The sequence below is a fragment of the Chenopodium album genome, chromosome 24 (assembly GCF_948465745.1).
Source record: "Chenopodium album chromosome 24, dcCheAlbu1.1, whole genome shotgun sequence".
In the NCBI taxonomy this organism is placed as follows: domain Eukaryota; kingdom Viridiplantae; phylum Streptophyta; class Magnoliopsida; order Caryophyllales; family Amaranthaceae; genus Chenopodium; species Chenopodium album.
In genome coordinates this window covers 33,589,774-33,609,097 of record NC_137857.1, presented here as the reverse complement: position 1 = coordinate 33,609,097, position 19,324 = coordinate 33,589,774, and the positions used below count along the sequence as shown (strand labels likewise).

At 34.3% G+C, this 19,324-nt stretch overlaps 1 protein-coding gene across 1 annotated transcript; it reads right to left on the bottom strand.

Annotated features, from left to right (window-relative positions):
- Positions 1-7,372: 7,372 nt before the first annotated feature.
- LOC145610014 (aspartic proteinase A2-like) lies at positions 7,373-13,603 on the bottom strand. Its single transcript, XM_081665259.1, has 14 exons — positions 13,485-13,603; positions 11,974-12,345; positions 11,820-11,880; positions 10,702-10,796; positions 10,454-10,566; positions 10,028-10,196; positions 9,896-9,935; positions 9,642-9,706; positions 8,960-9,073; positions 8,545-8,609; positions 8,300-8,447; positions 8,097-8,216; positions 7,779-7,867; positions 7,373-7,676 (listed from the first exon to the last, which is right to left on the bottom strand). The coding sequence occupies exons 2-14, from the start codon at positions 12,337-12,339 to the stop codon at positions 7,592-7,594; spliced, it is 1,530 nt and encodes a 509-aa protein (XP_081521385.1). The 5' UTR covers positions 12,340-12,345; positions 13,485-13,603; the 3' UTR covers positions 7,373-7,591.
- Positions 13,604-19,324: the final 5,721 nt, after the last annotated feature.

The window sequence follows — 19,324 nt, the reverse complement described above, 5'->3', positions numbered from 1 at the left end:
TACTCTGAAATCTACCATCAGCACCTCTCCTCAAAGTAGCTCCAGATGACGCCTGGCCTTGCTCTCTACCTCGCCGACGTCGAACATGTCTGGAACTTCCATCATCACCCATCAAAGCCGTAATTTGGTCCTCGTGCCACTCCTCCTCCATATCCTCCCCTTCTCGTCCCTCCTCAAAATCATCTTCAACACACGCTTCCTCGGCTATAGCAACAGATACCTTTATCTTCTAGCCGAAGCAGTCACTACACGAGAATTAGTATGTCGCTCACCCGACCCATCAATACGATCGAACGTCATTTTCAGTCTAGCCAACTGTCATAACCAAATTAACTAAAAATTTACAACCAATAATAATAATAATAATAATAATAATAACAACAACAACAAAAACAACAACAACAATTATTTTATTTATTTATTTATTTTGACAGAATTATTACCAACAAAATTAACATTACTAAAAATAATTCATTTTTTTGAGGGACATTACTAATAATAATTAATTACAAATAAATAAAAAATATAAGCATAATTTAAAAAAATAATAATAACGTTTTAATTTAAAAAAAATCCAAAAAAATTATAATAACGTTTTCATTTAAAAAATGAAAATAATAATAATTACGTTTTTATTTTAAAAATAATAATAATACCGTTTTTATTTAAAAAAGAAAAAATTCAAAAAAATTTAAATTTTAAAACCTGTGGGCTGGTAACCGGAGGGGATTTCCGGTCACCGTGAGCTGGTAACCGGAAGCCATATCCGGTCACCGTGACAACCGATGGTCAACTCCGGTGAACAACGGTTACCGGAGGCAAAATCCGGTTACCAGGCAGGCCGCGAACCCTACAGCTACGCACGTAACCGGCGGCGAAATCCGGTTACCGCTGCTGGTAACCGGAGACCAAATCCGATTACCAGCACCGGTAACCGGATTTGGTCGCCGGTTGCCAGCAGCGGTAACCGGATTTCGCCGCCGGTTACCGGCAATTCATTAAATAAAAAAAACGAAACAGGGAAAAAAAATTAAAAAACACGAAACATACCTCCTTGCCACCCATTCTGCCGCCGGTACTTGAATGCGCGCCGCCTCCACCACCGCAATTACCGCCGTCGCCGCAGCTGCTGCCTTAAGTGGCCCTGCTTTTGGTTGTTTGTGGAGGTTGTGTGGTAAAGGAGGATGATTGAGATATAAAAAATTAAAAACTTTACAGTGAAAATATAAGGGTGAAAAAATAAGGTGAATTTTGGATTAGGGTTTACTAAGGGTAAAATTGTCAACTTGCTTCAAATGATGGCGGTTTTGATAAAAATGGACGGCGGTATTTAACAACCCCCTAGAAGTGAGGAAAAAATTGAAATCGTTTTTTCGTCTTTTCTAAACAGAATTAAATATTACATGTGATAATTAATTCCATTTAGAGGAAGTAGTTGAGTAATAATTAAAACCACAACTCACCAAGTCACAAACTCACAACACATACTTCTACGTATTTTAGTTAGAGACATCATATTCTTTGCCTCTTTAATTAACTAGCTAAGTTAGTCGTTGTAATAATGTTCCTACATCAACTAAATTGTAGTATTGGAGACAAACAAATCTTTCAAATAATGTTAAATTTAGTTTGAATTTGTTAAATACTACCCAAAACTTTATTAACTTGACTAGCTAGCGAACATCCACAAACCACAACACTTACTCAATTGCGATATGCCCTAAAATTAATAACAGAAACTACTTTGTTTAGGCATATGTAGGTGAACCACCAATAAACCAGTGGCTTTGCAAGTTGCTTGAGTGAAACCGTGACTATGACTAGAAAAGCTGAAGTAAAGGTAAAGAAAAAACAAACCAATGGTTCACAATTACAAAGCATAATGACCCTATTTGGTAAAGAGGCAAAATAAAGAACCCTTGGTATTTTTCCTACTATCATAAAAGTATAATGTGTGGTAAATTTTCATCTTTGCTCGTAATTAGTGGAGTTTCAATGGTTGTGAAGTTTGTCGTACTCATGTACGTATTACATAATTATTAATTAGTATAAACTCTATTATATCTATCCTATTAATTGGAATATTCTAATAATGTATATATAAAAGCAATATTTATATCCATGAGAATATATAAATTTTAATACTAAGCTAGTATGAGCAATCCTCTCACTACGTACATAGAAAACAAAATAAATAACTAAGCTAGAAGCCTAGAAGAATTATATTAAAACTAACTAATTAAAAAACGACAAAGATATATAAAAAGACGATCATTTTGAATAACGAAAGTAACTTAAAAACTAAAAAGTATGAAGTTTACGTCTATATGTCAAATGCTAATGCGTTACCATTAGATCGATGGTCTTTAAATGAGTTGGACAACTTCCCCTTATGGATGTTGTTTGAAAAGGAGACACAAACTTTGGTTATATTTGATTTATATTTGTACATATATATTTTTTGGCGTTATTGATCAATTCGTGTAACATGACCCGTTGTTGCTAAAGAAAGTTAGTTGCCAAGATACTTAAAAGAAGTACGGAGTAACAAAATAAAGTAAAATGTATGGTCGTTCTCTAAGGTAGCTAGCTAGTTAGAGTATGGCATACAATATTTTGGTACTCAATTTATTCATGTAGTCGTTCCTAAAGCTAAGGTTTATTTATGACTTTATGCTTTACATGAGTTTACACCTCATTTAGAATATAAGAATATTCCATTTTGAAAACAATCGTAGAGGTTGATCGATCTATTTTTTTCGACTAAAATACATTGATCAACTTGCTTGTTCAATTTGCATTAGATTCCTTACAAGATTCATTGCCATTAGAGGTTGATCGTTAGGTTGGGAGGCCATGATATGAGGGTGACATTAGTTACCTAGATGGTTTAAGAATTACTAATCGAATTACCAAATGCGACGATGTTTTGTGTTGCATAATATATGTTACGTACTTACGTGATATTACTTGGTAACTAAAAATTTTATTCTAAATATTGTTGTCCATGAGATGCTACCAATCCAGCTACTAAGATTGGCAAAAAATTTGCTCAAAAAAATTTCTTCATGATTTAGATGACATAAGATTATACAATTACAAGTAAAATCACAATTTATAAAATAACTATACATGCTACAAATTATATCTCTACAACATTTTAACATATCAAAACTAACAAATGGAAAGTTCTGCTCAATGGATGAACATAATAACCCAACTGTAAAAATGAAAATTGTACTTGTCCTATTGGGCTTGAAATTTTGGGCCAAAGAAAGGCCTAGCCCACTAAATACATTTTCTGCTTCAATAGTTTTGTTGCTTCTCACTGTAATCCAATCTTCATCACAGGCCCAATTAGGAAATTCTTCCCAAGTTGAATTTACCATCAAACCCTTTATTCTCTCAATTGGAGACTTGGTGGATTCTTCTTGGGCCTCATTCTTTTGGGCTGAATTTGATATCTCCCAAATTCCTTGGTCCAATATACTGGTTGGAGAGTCTGTAATGGGCCCATGATCTGGCCCAACATCTAATACAAAAGGATGCTTAAGGAGTTCAGCAACTGACCACCTTTCTTTTGGGTCTCTCTTCAAGCATTTGGACAAAAAGTCCTTGGCTTGATCCGATAAGAGGCCCGGTATTTCAGGCGTAGCGCCCGAAAACCCGATATGATAGAGGGCTGAAAATGGGTCTTGGCTGATATTGGGCCATGGGCTCAGCCCAGTAGCCATTTCAAAAACAGTGCAGCCCAAAGCCCAAACGTCGGCCGGGAAGCTTTGCTGTTCGCCACGTGCCACCTCAGGGGCCATGTACATGGGGGTCCCACTTATGTCCGTAATGGACGAATTGAATACAGCCATGTCATCAACCTGCTTGCAACACCCAAAGTCCCCAATTTTCACCCCTTCATTTGTTACCAAAATGTTACCACCCTTAATATCACAATGTACTATACCTTTAAAATGTAGGTACTCTAGACCTTGGAGAATTTCGCTAGCATACCGTCTAACTAAGGGATCGCTTAGGCCACCGCCTTTTTTCTGAATTGCATCAATAAGTGTACCACAAGAGGCATACTCTAGGAGAATATTGTACAAGACCTTACCATTCTCAAGAGTAACATCATACCCTTTGTACTCGATAATTCGATCACATCTCAATCTTGAATGAATTTCTTGCTCCTTTCGAAGGGCATTTGATCTCGAGTACTCAATAGACTTGACCGCGAGTAATTCTCCACTAGGGAGGGACGTTCCTAGGGAGACTATGGCCGAGGAGCCGTGGCCAATGGCCTTGCCTCTACTCCATTTCATTGCAAGCTTATAGGCTTTGTAGGAATTCAAAGAAGTTTTTTCTTTTCAAAGAAAGAGAGAGCAAGTATGATTTTTGTGGCGTTGGTTAAGGTTTGTTGTGAGATCCAATTGAAGTGATCATTTATATATTAAGAATTTGGTTGAAAAAAGAATATTAAATTAATGATATTAATTAGTAATAATTTTTGTCCAATGAGTGGCGTTCTTTTCTACTATACTCTATCCAAAATATGACGGCTCCTTTTAAATTTGAAGGGATCTTCACATGCCAAAAGCAAAGAATAAAACATAGGAGACGAATTGGAAGAATAGCATATTTAACATGGTTTCAGACGGCGGAAATTTAATTATTTTTTGTTCATTTTATCAAAAAAAAAATAATAATAATAATAATTTGCCCTTTCAAAACTTATGTTTAATGAAATAAAAAAAATAAAAAAAATGTTTAAGTACACATTTTCATACAAGTAAAGAAAATAAAATATACCAATTGTAAAAGTCATGCAAGTAATAACATGCAAACCAAGACTTGAGTAGTTGAGTATGCAAAGGTGTTACCTCATTGGATAGCACACAAGAGAATATACTTTTGATTTATCAATTTTATTGACTTTAATTATTGGTTAAGAAACTAACATGATTGAAATTTCAAATTAGTTTACAATAAAATTGTGATTATTCTCTTAGCACCTCAATCTAAATTCAATTATGAGTAGAATGGTTGATTTCAAATTGATGAGGTGTTTACAATTTTTTTTTTTAATTTAAGTGACATGAAATTGATTCTCATTATCGTAATACATTCAAAAAGTTATTTTAGTTGAATTCTTATAGGACACATCGTACAAACTTATAGAAAAAATCACTCTGGTCTCATGATAAGTTAATCCGTATATATTATAAAGTCCTCGTTGGTATTCTCGACCTCAAGCCTCGTACCAGCGAGGACTTTGCCTAGATTTAACATATAAGAGAGCCAATTTCGTGGGGTTTGGCAGCTGCATGGAGCCAAGGCGCGGTTGCTTATAGAAGTGAATGATACTCCTCATTGGATTCTCACATGGCGGCACGTGAGCACGTGCTATGAGAGCTACGGCCAGATGACCTGAATCTATGTTGAAAATATTTCAACTTCTAGCTGTACGTCCAAAAATAAAATGAAAACCATAGATTATTTCCTATATAATTGGTACGACTTCTTATTTTATAATGCTGTTAATCATTTTGTACATTGTATTAGAATTAGATCATTTGATTTGAGGGAATAATTAGAGGTAATTAAATGGTCCTAGGATATTAGAATAGACTGATTTGCGAAAGTCTATGTATGAGATGTTATTGAGATCAGATAATTTAAACTATATTATTAGTCTTCTAATCATTAGGATTAAAACTTTCATTGTTTCTTAAGATTAAATAACATGCAACGAATTTAGACTTGAATGTATTTTTATTATATGTCTGTACACTATAGTACAAGTCGCTGCCAACAATAAATTATACTATTACGTACAAATGATGGCTAATCGGCTATTTTTAACGCGGTTTACATTATTTAATTTAGTTATATTTTATTGGAAAATGTTATACATAGCCCTTGGGGCTACATATAAGCATTAAAAACGCACTAGAAAATTGTGTAAAGTTAGGAAATCATGAAAAAATAAACACTAATTATACTGATTTACGCGTGTTTTTATCATGTATCCTAATTTTATACCATTTTCAAGAGTATATTAAATACTTATATTTAGCCCTTAGGCTACATGTAACATAACCCTATATTTCTATTGTTTGATTTTGAATAATGATAAACTTTATTATGATTGTAGTTTATAATGATGTTATTCTTTTTGAGTATGTTTTTTTCCAAAAACTCGTGGTGCAAGATTATTGATGTCTAAATTGGTCACACAAAGAGTGTTTTTATCTTATACCGAATTTAATGAATTGAACAGACATAATCACATAAATTCCGTATATCTCAATTGTGCAAGTTTTTACTCGTTGTAAAGATAGTTTGTCGAATGTTGTTTAAGTAGCTTTTGTATTCCCATAAAGAAGCTCACTCACAAAAGTTAATTTCATCTAAGTAGTGAAAATTGTGTGAACAAATAAGTTGCAAAGAAAGAATACTGGAATTGTAATTCTGAAGCAAAGTTGTGTTTTTTTGCGTTGAGATTAAAGACCAAAATAGTGAAATACACGTTGAAAGTTCCTTCTTTAACATAAGCCTAGTAGCCTACCGTTAGCACATAAAGTCTGCCAATTTATTTACTCTGCTTTTCTTTTCTGTTTTTTTTTTTTTTTTTCCAACTGACTTTGTATCTGAGTTGTGAATTTGATGCTAAGCAATACAGTTGAACTTTTATTATTGCTTTTTTATTGTGCAAAACTTCTTTAAAACTTTAAAAGTGGGATTTAAGTCTTTCAACTTTCAAATATAGGGGTGAAGTATCATAGATGTATGTACTGAAACGCGACTATATGTATGCTACTTTTTATTATATCGGTTTTAGGGTTGAAATTAGATTCATATATACATACTATCACAGACTCGAATAACACATTTTCTGTTTAAAACAGATCTAGGTTAGGATGGCTGGGGTTGGAAAATTGTAGTCGTACATGGACCAATTTACATCCGAGCCAGACTAGTCATGGTTTAGTCCATGCTAGTCATGACTTAAGTCTGTTTGCTTAGAAATAATGAACCCACAGGCCACAACCTACCCACCTCACTCCATCACCGGCTCAAGCCAATTCTGTTCCTGTCACACCAATCGGTCAGTCATTGGACTTTGTTCATGATCATGGTGTGAGTACTGTAGATATTTTGGTCATCTTAACAAAACTTATCTAATGACTCAACCATCTAAGAGGACGTCCTTAAACCTGTTTTCAAGTGAGGTTTTTTAAAAGTATCCTAAGTTCAGGATTTTAAAGTTTCCTTTGAATTCTCTAAATCATCGACAGGAAGAAATAGTTCAAAAACTCTGATTACAGTTAGCACCACAGGAAAAATAATTCCGAATTATCATAGAGAGTAACGGGAGTACTGCTTTATAAGCGAAAGCTATGTTGATAAGCCATTTGTATTGCTTTAACTTAAGTACTGTAAATAAAAACTAACATTCAGATATTTACAAAAGCATATCTGCCATTCTACAGAATAGTTTGGTTACTTAAAGAAGCGAAAATCCAGTCACACGCTTACAAGGGAAACCATGGCTTAACACTAATTGAACACACGAAATAAGGTATACAAGGCAATATTATGCTGCTTCAGCAAATCCAACCTGGAGATTTCCATAGTCGAATACAGTATGATACCGCCCCATGAAGATATCTCCCAGAATCCTGCATCATTTTCAAGTGCATGAGTTGAATGTCAAAAATGTTTTCGCTGTATGAAAGTGAAATACGAGTACATTTTCAAGTGGATGGATACAAAATGCATACCAGATTGGTCCACGGGGAGGGGGAACATCCAAAGCAGTAAATCCACTGATACACTGTGCAGCAGAACCCTCACCAACCTTGAGTATGTACTGAGCATTTAAACACACAAAAATGTTAGTGTAAGCGACATTATACGTTATGCCAGTTTATTTGCTATTATCATTAAGAATTAACACAACAAGTTAATAGCGTAGAGCTAAAAGAACCCCAACCAGAACCATGCATTGCTGAATACTGATTTCAAATTTTGTATGTATGAACATAAACAAAAAGAACTAACCAATATAGCAATAACAATGCATATAGAGCATACTTTACCTCCTCAGCTCTAAGTACAAATTCCTTCCCTGAAATAGTAAAGGCAACCGGGGGCATCTTAGAAACTTGGGAACAGTCAACACCTGATTGTCCCAATTGGTTTGGAATTCGGTCACATAGCTGCGTGTTTTCAAATAGCAGAGTTAGAAAGGACTATAATTTCTAATCGAGAGTTATCTTACAATATTGTTGAGATGACCCACCTGATCAGCATAACTTATTACACGATCCTGGGTCGCATTCTGCTTGAGTTGACTCTCCATCCACACAACAGCCATCTCACAAGCAGAGCACATACCATCAGGTGAGCTGTCAGAATTCTGCTCATCTACTACTGACTCGATCCCCATGCTGCAAGAAGCAAATTAACCTCTTTCAATAATCACAAAATATTCAATATATAATTTGATATATATCACAAAATAGAATGTTCAGTTCTAACACCTACCTAACACCATGTCTGCCATCATAAGCACAGACACCAATTTGAGAGCAAACCTTTTTAGGGGACTCCTATCAAAACAAACAAAGGTGAAATCAGTAAGTACTACACAAAAGTTCTACTCTATTAAAAGTATTTATATATAAATGCCAAATTAATGTAAACGCCTAAATCCGGCACAAGTCTGCAACTGTATTGACTATTGAGCATGCATGAAATTGCAACAAGTTTAACTAAGAAGGATTTTTGTCATTTTCTTTTAACATTGTACTCCTTTTCACTTCAGATTCTTCAGAAAATTCAAATTGTTCATGTACTCATTTCTCTTCAGATTCTTCAGAAAAGTAGTTATAACAGTCTAAGCAAGACTGCAAGAGCATGAAGCATCAAACAAAAAAATGTAACAAGAAACTCAACTCACCTCTGTAAATAGTAGATTGATCATTGTTTGTCCGTAGTGCTGAACTACATTCTTACATGCCCGATTGGCAACACCTGAAGCCCCAATAGCCTCGTTTATCTGGGTAATAACGGTCTGCATACAATGTGATAGCAATTAGTATCTGCATTAGCAGTTTAGCACGAGCATTGATACAAAATTTTTTTGAGCTATGTCCTTGAGATCTTAACTAACATAGTAATTCTGGACAAAAAGTACTACAGAATACTTATGCTAAGGAAATCCAATGCCAAATGTGAAATGTTACACGTAAATTCATCATCTGACCAGATAGTACCAAATGCAAATAGTTTTAACATGCAATGCTAGCTCCACATTTCCGCCTATCGACATGACACTCTTAGAGTCATATCTAAAGCGGAGCCTGTCAAGCAAAAATTTGGTGCAAATGTACAACCTATGCTACTTCGACTCGAGTATTGGTGTTAAACATTGGTGTGCAAGTATCAGAATCAGCTATCACAACAATTCCATGAACCTTGAACCAATTTAAGCGTCGAGTTTACATACCAATATCGCAGTGTTTAGGTCTCTAGGACCAGACATGGTTATTTAAGTAAATTATCTAGTCCAAGTAACAAAGATGACACCCATCTTGTAGAGTTACTATATAGTGACAATACAGATGACAAAGAAGACTAACCGTAGGGCCAGCCAACAAAGATGTTCCAGAATCTGCAATAGCTGCGCATCCACCTGAGCAGTACCCTACAAATAACAGCGGAGTCCATCAGCATCATTTAAAAAAAAAAAAAAAAACAGAGGAAATTGAAAATGTGTTAAGTTCCTTAGATGTTGAAGTGTTTATCTTATTGTTAAGAACATAGTCCAATAATTCCAGTTTCCCACCCCTTATAATTGGCTAATGCCTGCATTTTATAGTAACAAGATGCATACCTGTAGTTTTACCATTGATAAGGACATCACCCATATCGAACTGCCAACAAACAGATTATTGAAGTAAGATACTAAGATCCATGATTATATTTAATTTGACAAACATAAACCTTTCACAAATTAAACAGATACCTGCCAATAACCCTTCCTGGTTACAGGAGCATATGTGTGCTTGCCTTTAAAGTGCTTTGGGTCAACCCCTCCAAAGACAAGTTCACCACCTTCGTTGTCTTCTTCTTTACGGTTAAGCCAAAATGAAAATACAGGGTCCTTGATAAGCCCTTGCTTAACCATATTGTACCTTGAACACAAGTATTGTCAAATTAGTTTTTCGTTATATTGAAATGACAACTGCCCCAAACCATCCTGCTCATGATTTGTGTAAGTCAAATTACTGTATAAGACAATAAAAGGCTATGATAACATATTTTTCCTTTTGACTTTTGACATCAAGGTATCTCAAAATCAATTGGGTATGATCCGCTTCGATGCATAGAGAAGATTATTTAACGAGGAAAATATTATGATTTTAATTCATGGGGTAACTGCAAAGCTTACCAAACTGGAACAGCATTCCCAACTGCTATTTCTTGGAACCCTAGTCCAAGTATCCCATCAAACTTGGCAACCACGAATGTGATGCTAGGCTCTCTAGTGGTTTCAATGAATTTCTGAGAAATAAACACAAAGTTATCTTCCCCTCAAAAAAAAAAAAAAAAAAAAACAAAAAACACACACAAAGTTTTCAAAAGATGACTAATTAGTCAATTACCACTAAGAACTGAAGTTGAGTTGATTCTACTTACCTGGTCCTTTACAACAAGGTCACCGACCTCCACGTTATCTGCACTGAAGAAACCAGATACGGATCCAGAACCATATCGAATGGCAGCAGATTCTCCTGCATTGGATATAGTCAAGTATTAAGATACATGAGAAATCTCAACTATGTGTTGGGGTGTTCATCCCAAGTCCCACATAGAAGGAGTAAGGAGGTGAAGAGCTCCTTATAAGTGAGTGCACACTCCAAATAGTATGAGGCTTTTTTGGAAGGTGCCCAAAAACAAATCCGTGCGGGCTAGGCCCAAAGCGGACAATATCATACTAATGTGGATTGGAGTGTGCGTGTGACCCGTCAAGGTGGGTGACCGGGGCCCAACACTATGATCAGTATGATGTTAAGAAGAAAAAAAGTTTCGTAATAACGTTATCAGAAAATAGTCAATTACATATAAACGATCCAATCACAATTCACACTTAAACAGCTATCAGCTTATAACAGTATATTATATTAAGATACTGCACTTGACTTCTTATACAGTGTACAGAGTAGTGACTAGTGAGTAATTCTCCTTTTTTCTGTTAGTCTGTTCAAAATCATTTGTAATACTACGTATTCTAATCAATACTCCAGCAATGGTACTGAAGACAGAAAATAGAGTCCCAAGGGAATCAGAAATACATATCACCTAGCTACAATTCATGCACACACTCGCACACAAGTACAACAAAAACATACCAGAATACAGGCAAATATCACATAGACAGTCATTATCATTTGTAGAGGTATCAAGTTGTAAAGACTGAAGTGATAAATCCTAGAACCCTGTAATCTATAAACGGAAAAGGCGAATAGAATAAGCAAAGCATCAAAACATCATGAGGTTAAAATACTTGTGTCCATCAGACGGAATTGAAAATTTGAAACAGGTATGTATGTAAACATGTCCAATTACAGTATTACACCTAACTTCACTATGAAAAAAAGGGTATCACTGAACAATCATAAAAGTGAGCCAGTCGCCGTCCTGGCAAAGTACAGATTTCATAAGCTTTTCGATATATTAGTTGGGGCATATCAAGAGAACTATAGCAACCCCAAAGAGACTGATGAGGAAAGATTGATGAGGAAAGATTAACATACCATCCTTCTGGTAAGTACTAGAAGAGCCAGAATTGTACTTGGCATGGAAGAAGCAAGCAATCTGCACACAAAAACTCATGAACATAAAACATTAAGAAAATTGATATTTCGAAGTGACAAATAATAGCCATAACTGTTATTATTAGTTACTGACCGAGAAGTAGCACTTTGATGAAGGCACCCACAAATTAGAGCTACCAGTATCAAAAATAACAGTAAATTTCTGAGGAGGAGTACCAACACCAATCTCCCCAAAGTATTGAGCATCCATATAATTCTTCAGGGCAACAATATCACCCTCCTCTACATCTCTAAGTTCACCAAGAACGTATTTCCCTAGGGAGGATCTCAGTTTCTCCCTATCTTTCAACCCAAGTCGAGAAGCAACACGAGTATTCTGATCAAATTTCTTCTTTTTTAATCCAACTCTAAGTAATCCATCATGGGATGTTGCAAGGACCAGTGGCATCAGAAATAATGAAAGAAACAGCGGAATCACAAGCACCTTAACTTTAACCATCTTGACCTATCAATGAAGTTGCAGTTTACATCAGATAATGAATGCTACGAAAACGAACTGCAATAGACAGGAAACGATGACTCTTGATTTCAGAAAAAGAGTGATCATGTCCTTGTTGTAAGAAGCAGACCTTCCTGCCTACTTAGCGCGTTTTGCCAACCAAACAACTTTAAATTCCTTACTTACTAAGAACTTCTATCACCTTTTATTGGGAAAAAGAGTAGCATACATAACAAAATTATCTTCTGCATTCTACATATAGGCTTTTATAATCCGCTCAATAATGTTCCATACAAAAGCTAGGGGTTTCGGGTACTTCCATAATTTCTATGCACGTTTATGTCAACCAAACAAGCACTCGAACAAATCTAATCATTTGTTGCATACTGTCTAAATCTATCTCATCAACAATTTTAACCCTAAATCAAATGGGTGTTACACTATCATACCATTTATTCATGTATTCATATAGCATAAATCTTTGATGCTCACAGCATCATCTTTTGCTAATTAAGCTAATAGTTACACCATATGCCACTTTCTATAATTATATCATTGTAAACACATAAAATAACAAATTTACAAAAGTGCCTTTCAATCTGAAAGTATTAATACTCCGTAACACATTACAACTCAAAAAACATTACTGTATCATTGTAAACACATAAAATCTCATATTATATTTAATACCAGTTTAAAAATTCCCTACAGTACTGAAAGTCTGAAACAAATTCCAGGAATAACAAATTAAATATTGTTTCTTTTCTTTAGAAAATTAAAAAATGAAACACACAAATTATACAATGCCAGAAAATTCTCTCTTTATTTACTCCTTATTTTATGATGCACACCATAAAGATGGCTCCTTTTATAACGGCTAAATATCAGTAAATAAAGCTCAATATTTTTGTGATATTATCAATGAAATATAACTGATTATACAATGCATGCACTCAGAAAATGACCTTAAAATTTCCTAAATTAATAAAATTGAATAAGAAAAAAAATCCATGTACAGAAATTCACAGAACTACAAATGAAAATTCAATAAACCAAAAAAATGTACACAAAATAGATTAAAGATTCAAAATTTGAACAAAATTGTAATGATAACTGCAAAATTAATCAAAAAGAAGAAATCTTACCGAGTTCTAAAGGTGATGAGAGAGAGTGTGAGAGTAGGAGAGAATAGAGAAATGATGAAATGGTGAAGTTTTAAAGACTTTGACAAGTTTTTTTAAAGTCCCCTGCTTTTTCAATTTGTAGAGACAGAGGTTTATTTATATAGAATTATATTAAACTGGTAGGTGATTAAAATTAGCACTAGTACTACCAAGTGCCAGGAGTTTTCTGTTTTGTTTTTCTTTAAAGTGATTAATTATAAGCATTAAATACATTTCATACACGATATACACGAAATGCAATTACGTGTTAATTGATGCATTAATTTGTTTTAATTAATACTTTTTACGTTATTTTAGATGAAACATGCTTCTTTTCATGTTAGTTAATTCACATTATAATATACTCCGTATCAAATATCTTTAATTGATTGTAAAAATTACTCCGTATATCTTTAATAAATTAACAAGGAATTTGTTATGGAAAAATGATAATTTGAAGATGTACAGTGAATGGAGCTTTAATAATTTTTTTTTTTTTAAAAAAAGAATCAAGCTTAATTAAAAATCTCACGTAACTATAATTTTTCTTGTAAGTTTAAATCACCATAAATAATGATACCAAGGGTGCAATCTATATACCTATATTAATCTAATTTTAACTTATCTAAAATGATTAAATTCAATTAAATTCGAGTATCAAATTACACGTCCTCCAAAAAAAATTCTCTAAAATATGTAAATATTACAAAAAAGTCAAATAGGGTGTTTGTATTAGGGTGATCACATATAAAAATTGGTGAAATTCTAATGTTTTAGCTATAAGAAAACGGAGGAAGTATTTTTCAGACAGAATTTAATATACTTAGCACTTAAGGTTATATTAATGTATCAGTAAAATGCCCAAAAAATCTTGCATGTAATGTAGGTCGTTCGTTCTAATAAGTGAATTGATCCTAGCCGTTGGATTAGGATAGAGTGGAATGTTGTTTGAGTTGAGTATGTCACTTAAAAGTCATAACTCAATGAGTTAAAACTCAATGAGTTAAGGTGTAGAGTAATGAGATATGGAATTGGATGTGATGAACGGTGAGGATGAAGTGAAAAGTGGGTTTGTGGGACCCACTTTTTGGAGTAATGGTTTTCGTGGGTATTGTGACTGAACGACAAGAGAGTTCGGAATTTAGAGGAAAAGATTGCAAGAAACAACAACTGAATTTAGATTACGTGGCTTTGAAGTGGGGTGAAGTTCGTTTTACAAACCTTTTTTGCACTCATTTTATCTCATATTCCTCCACCTTTTATATTGTATCAAGTCGTTTTCCTTGTGTACACTTTACCTCACAATGAACTTTCCTTATGTACACTTTATAATTTATATTATATCAAATCTGATTAGCCAAATGTGAATTGAATAGAATAAAATACTGTCAAATAACGAAATAAAGGTTTAGTCTAATGATAAGGTTTGCATCTCATAAATCATAAAATTGAGGTTGTGGGAACATATCCCACTAGAGACATTAGCTTGTAACGTAAGATGGGTGGCTCTGTGAGAGGTTCTGGCATGATAATAAGGTCATTCTCCTCCTATCGAGAATATGATAAACAATTAAACACTAATATGAAATCAAATAATCAATAAAATAAATAGAGAGAGTATTATGGAATACTCGTAGTAGTTTATTAGCTAGTAGGAATGCACATATGAAACGGTTGGCATATCTTGTCAGTTGTCATGCACATACCCAAACAAAAAATGTAGTGTTGCGCCCGAAGTAAGGTGTAGAGTGCAAGGAACACGTAGTTTTAGGTAACACTATGTTGTTTGCACGCTTTGTACTTAGCAACTAGCTATCAATTTAGCTAGTAGTGGAGCCAATTCTGATGTTTAAGCCTTTAAGTAGAAGATACCTTCTTGTTTTTCAGTTATCTACTTATCTTATGTTCCATATTAGTGCGTGTGTAATGCGGTGATGAGGTAATAGCTAATCGAAATAAACATTTTAAAATATGGTTTTACACCAAAACACCTCAGCCTTGGCCTTCTACTTTCACGGTTTCACCGCTATGCCTAATTGCCTAAGAGTATATTTGATTTGATTTGATTTTTTGTTATAATGCGACGTATTTAATACTCCGTACCACTACAAAGATAAAAGTAAGATTCGGTATATTATAGAGATGCCAACAAGCTAATGTGTAGGAAACATACATTCCTTTGTTTAAAGTTGAACATATTTGTACGGTAAGTCTAAATTATACAAGTGATAATTTGTTATAATTATTTGCCAAATGAATAATGTCTACAATCCTTACGACCTAACCTATACCAAGAGTGGTGAATGATTTATTTTTCCACAATCATTAAGTATCATTCTCTCTTCTTCCATCATTAAGTGTTCCATTATCAATCATTAATTGCTTATACAAGTATAATTTAAATGTAAATTATGTAATTGTTAGGAATAGGTTTGAAACCAATTGGTGGGAGAGATAGTCTTACCTTTCCCTTACTCTTAACAAGACTTTTAGTAATAAATTTTGGTGAGGGAGATGGGCTGAAAGGTAGAGTGAGTACAGAGTTTAATGAGCCCAGTCCAAAGACTATTAACTAAATAGAGCCCAAAATACTAATTATTGGACACTTAACTTATTGGGCCATATATGCATGGCCATGTAAATGAGCCCAAAGAATAACAACTAAGCCATGACATGATATGTTATTAGGCTGGCCTATATTATGATGAGTGATACAGCTCATTGCATAATGGAAGAAAATTCGGATAACAATTAAACTTGCTTTTAGTGAGTAGGGATGGCAACGGGTCGGACTCGGAGCGGATTATGCTAAATACGATTCCGACTCCGACTTCAAAATCCGACTCCGACTTCAAAATTCGACTCCGACTCCGATCCGACCCGATTCCGAGTTTGTTTTTCATTATTCAATATACTTTGAGATATTGGGCTATTTGGGCCTTTACAACCCATACCCAATGCCACCATGACCCACACAAAAATTCACTATCTATTGGAGTCGGATAATCCGTCAAAGTTAGACATTTGTCGGAGTTTGATTTTTTTCTCGGATTTTTTGTAGGATCCGACTCCGACCCTCCTCCGACTCGGAGTCGGATTATTTTAATGGAGTCGAACTCGGATTACTTTTTCTCGGACTCGGAGATTTTTACCTCGGATCGGGGCAGAGTAGGGTCGGATCCGGACTAGATTGTCATCCCTATTAGTGAGTAAAATGTTATATGTTGATCCAACTTTTCATTTGTTCAAAATACTACAATATGAATTCATCCCTATAAATACTTTTCATAAGTTATGTTGCATGAAAAAAAAAATAATAATAATAAAGAGAGAAATGTCAAATACAAATTACTCTTCGGGTTATTTATTGCTTCATATAAACAAAATACGAAGTATTAAGCTCGTAAAAATTCAGTAAATAGCTACGGAGTACTTGAAATTAAACAATTCATTCACTGCACAGTACATATCAATAACTTTTAAAGAAATGGAGATCAATTGAGATTGGATAGCTAAAGTTATTTAGTCATTACTTTCTTAATCTAAATTATGAGTATGTTCCTAAATAATTTAAACTTTTTTTACAATGTATTATTTTTCGGGCTTACCGGCCTTTAGACTTTAGAGTGTTTAGACTAATATGTCCTTCAAGTTAAAGGTAAAATGAGAGATGTTTTTCTCAGTCTTTATTTTAGAATGGAATATCTATTATTAAATTTATTTTAAAAGCAAAAATTGATTTTTTTTTATACATTATAAGGTTAGCCAAGGCCAATAGCCCTAAGGGGGGAGTAGAAGGTTATTTCTTTTTGTTGAATCCCATTGTAGCCCACTTATAAGTGTTCCACATTGGAGAAAGAGCAGAGATGGTTTCACTTTATAAGGTAGAGGAGGGTATCCTACTATCGCCAATTGGTTTTAGTATGGAAGCTCCAAAGCCTTGTTTGTGGACCTAACTCTCCTCCTTGTTCGGGTTGCCCAGGCCCATTTCACATTGTTTCGAAATTTAACATGGTATCAGAGCCCGGGTTGCGGGTCTCTTCTAAACTGGGTATTTAATCGCTACTGGATAAGGATTCACCTCGACAGGATGTCCAGCCCCTAAGAGGATAATTGATCTGGCCTTATCCAGTTAGCTTTGAAGTTCTAAGGACACTCATAAGTGAGGGGGAGTGTTGAATCCCATTGTAGCCCACTTATAAGTGTCCCACATTAGAGAAAGAGGAGAGAAGGTTTCACTTTATAAGGTAGAGGAGTATATCCTACTATCGCCAATTGGTTTTCGTATGGAAGCTCCAAAGCCTTGTTTGTGGACCTAACTCTCCTTCTCCTTGTTCGGGTTGCCCAGGCCCATTTCACATTGTTTTGAAATTTAACACTTCTGAAGGTCTTAACCGTTAGTTTAGTTCAGTTCATTTCAGTTTATTTCGGTCAATGAGAACATGCTTTAAATCAAATTAAAACACCCCAGCACAAAGCGAAAGGTTATTCCTCGAAAAAAAAAAAAAAAAGGCGAAAGTTTAATTCTAAAAATCGTTGTAATTAGCATTTTCTTTATCCCCAAAAGCCATAAATTATGCAGACTTTTTCTCACAGTTGCTTTTGTTTTTTCGTAATTTAGTCTTATTTAAGCTGTTAATTAGTAAGCTTCAAGAGTTCATGATACATTACTTCAGTCTCTATTGTACGTATTTGATAGTCTGTAAAGAGTTCTGAGTACAATAATTGATATAGACTTCAACAACAAAACTAGTTGACATACATCCACGGTTAAAATGAATAATACAGTACGTTGTAGTTATCTAAGGGGGTGTTTGGTTCAAGCATATTAGGTATAAGGTATGGGTTTGGAATGACCAAAACCCATACCTTGTGTTTGTTTATTGAAATTTCATTTTTCAAACCCATACCTCAAACCCTCAAGGTATGGGTTTTTGAAACCCAAGGGGTTTACCCAAGGGGGGAGGTGGGTATGGCGCATACCTATACCTTTAGGTTTAAAATTAAAAGGAAAACTATCATTCCTAGATAAAAACCGAACACATGAAATCAAGTATCAAGTTCCAACCCCATACCACCCAGGTTTCATTCCTCATTCCAAATCCATACCATTGTTTGAACCAAACGCCCCCTAAGTTCTTATGTTCTTTTATAAATATTTTTGTCATTTTTAGACAGTTGTTATATATATGAACCTAAGACATTCATTAACATTGGTTAAAATCATGACGTATAGAATATGATAGCATGATGCAAGTAAACTTGACAAACATACGAACATTTAGTCATTGCTGTGTCTTCAATTCTAGCAACGTCTTAAACAGCTGTTTTTTCCTCAATCACTTGTCAATTACAGCTAGTTTTCTAACCATAATATATATAATAGTTTATATTATATTGTACAAGAAAGTGAGAACACGAAAGTATATAAATAAATTAAGACTAATTGGAATCCTTAATTTTGATTAGGGACGAGATATATGCGTGGACCAAAGACTCCTAACGTCAATTAGATGATAACAAATTTTATATTAAGCGCTAGAAACGCTCAATGTTCGTTGAAAATGTTAATGCTTTGAAGGAAGTCCTTCACATTCAGATAATCTAGCATTCTAGCAGGCAATCTACATGTATTTGATTTCGAATCGGTACTTATTTTGAACAAGTTCAAATTATAAATGTATGTTTATTTGATGAATGTGTCATATAGAGGACCCTAGTTAATATGAGCACGCAATTGAGCATGGAAACTTAAGAAGAGTACGTGCTAAGTTACCTATGCTAATTTCGATCCATATGTTATCCTATATGTTCTATAATAT